The 1,181-nt window shown below is 38.8% G+C and overlaps 1 protein-coding gene across 1 annotated transcript in view; it reads right to left on the reverse strand.

Annotated features, from left to right (window-relative positions):
* Positions 1–1,181, reverse strand: part of LOC119411537 (ion channel TACAN-like) — a 6,727-nt gene that overhangs the window by 2,201 nt on the left and 3,345 nt on the right. The window contains exons 5-9 of the mRNA XM_037678489.1: positions 1,135–1,179; positions 969–1,058; positions 809–874; positions 638–699; positions 440–532 (exon numbers count right to left, since the gene is read on the reverse strand). Of these exons, the coding sequence (XP_037534417.1) occupies positions 440–532; positions 638–699; positions 809–874; positions 969–1,058; positions 1,135–1,179 (356 nt within the window). The remainder of the gene's footprint in view (positions 1–439; positions 533–637; positions 700–808; positions 875–968; positions 1,059–1,134; positions 1,180–1,181) is intronic.

A 1,181-nucleotide genomic window follows, 5' to 3' on the forward strand; every position in this document is an offset into this window, starting at 1 on the left:
TTTCAGCTATTATTTAGCTGTTTAAATGCTAAATTTAGCTTTATCAGCTTATTCCACGTTCTTGGAGCTCATTTCAGCTCCTTCTGCTTCCTTCTAGTAGTTTAAGTTTCTTTTTGCCTTTTAAGCTATTTTCAGCTAATTTTTTTTGCTAATTTCAGCATTTTTTAGCTAATTTTCTCATTTTTGTGCTCATTTCTGCTTATTTAAACCTAAATCAGCAAAAATGTGTTCTTTCTGTTTTCTTCTGCTAAGTTAGCTTCGTTCATCCATGTCAGCTATATTTCAGCATTTAGCTAATTTCAGCTGTTTTCAGCAAGTTCTTCCGCAACAAGCATTCACACTGTATTTTTGCAGGAAATGCAATTTCTCTAGTTTACAGCTGTGTTTGGTTGAGTCCACGCCTGGTTCTGTGTCCTTGGCGTGTGTTGCAGCGTCTCACCAACAGTCAGATCCATGTTGTGTCTTTCTCCCAGGGCTCGGAGTCTGTACAGACACCCGCTCTGATAATAGCACTGCAAACACTGAACAAAACCTGTGGAATCAACACAAAACAAATAAACCATCAGGTTTTGAACAGTTTGAGTCATGGTATCTTATGTTTTATTTGTTTTTCTTTTAGACGAGGACAACTACTGACTTTGATACAAGGAGTAGGCAAGAAACTGGTTCCTGAATGTCTTGTAAAGAGTCCCATCTGGCCTTAAGGCGTGAAAAGATAATGGGTTACCAGTAGTTCATTTTTACATGCAAAACTAATAAATAAACCCCAAACCTGTTATAACCCTTCACTTTGAATTTGAGTGCTCACCATGTCAGCATTACACCGGACAAAAAAGCCGAGATGTAGTGGTGAAAAACCCACCAGCCTTTAATTCTAATTCAAGACACATTTTATTAGATGTTCTAATTCTGATTAAAAAAACAAACACTGTAATCAGTTAAATCTCAAGACCACAAATGGTGCTCACCTGGAGCCGTTAGTGATGAGGATACTTTCTCTGATGGTTAGTGTGCAATAATACCACACAAGCAGGAAATTAAGGATTGCATCGAGAAACCTAAAAAGACTCAAAGAGTGAAACGACACGACCAGCCTCACAGTAAAACTGACAGAGGACAACAACCTGACTGGACCTGTAGCTCACGAAGACGTAACAAACGACAGACAGCAGCAGCAGGAG

Source organism: Nematolebias whitei, chromosome 6 (assembly GCF_014905685.2).
Source record: "Nematolebias whitei isolate Nwh7 chromosome 6, NemWhi1, whole genome shotgun sequence".
Lineage (NCBI taxonomy): Eukaryota > Metazoa > Chordata > Actinopteri > Cyprinodontiformes > Rivulidae > Nematolebias > Nematolebias whitei.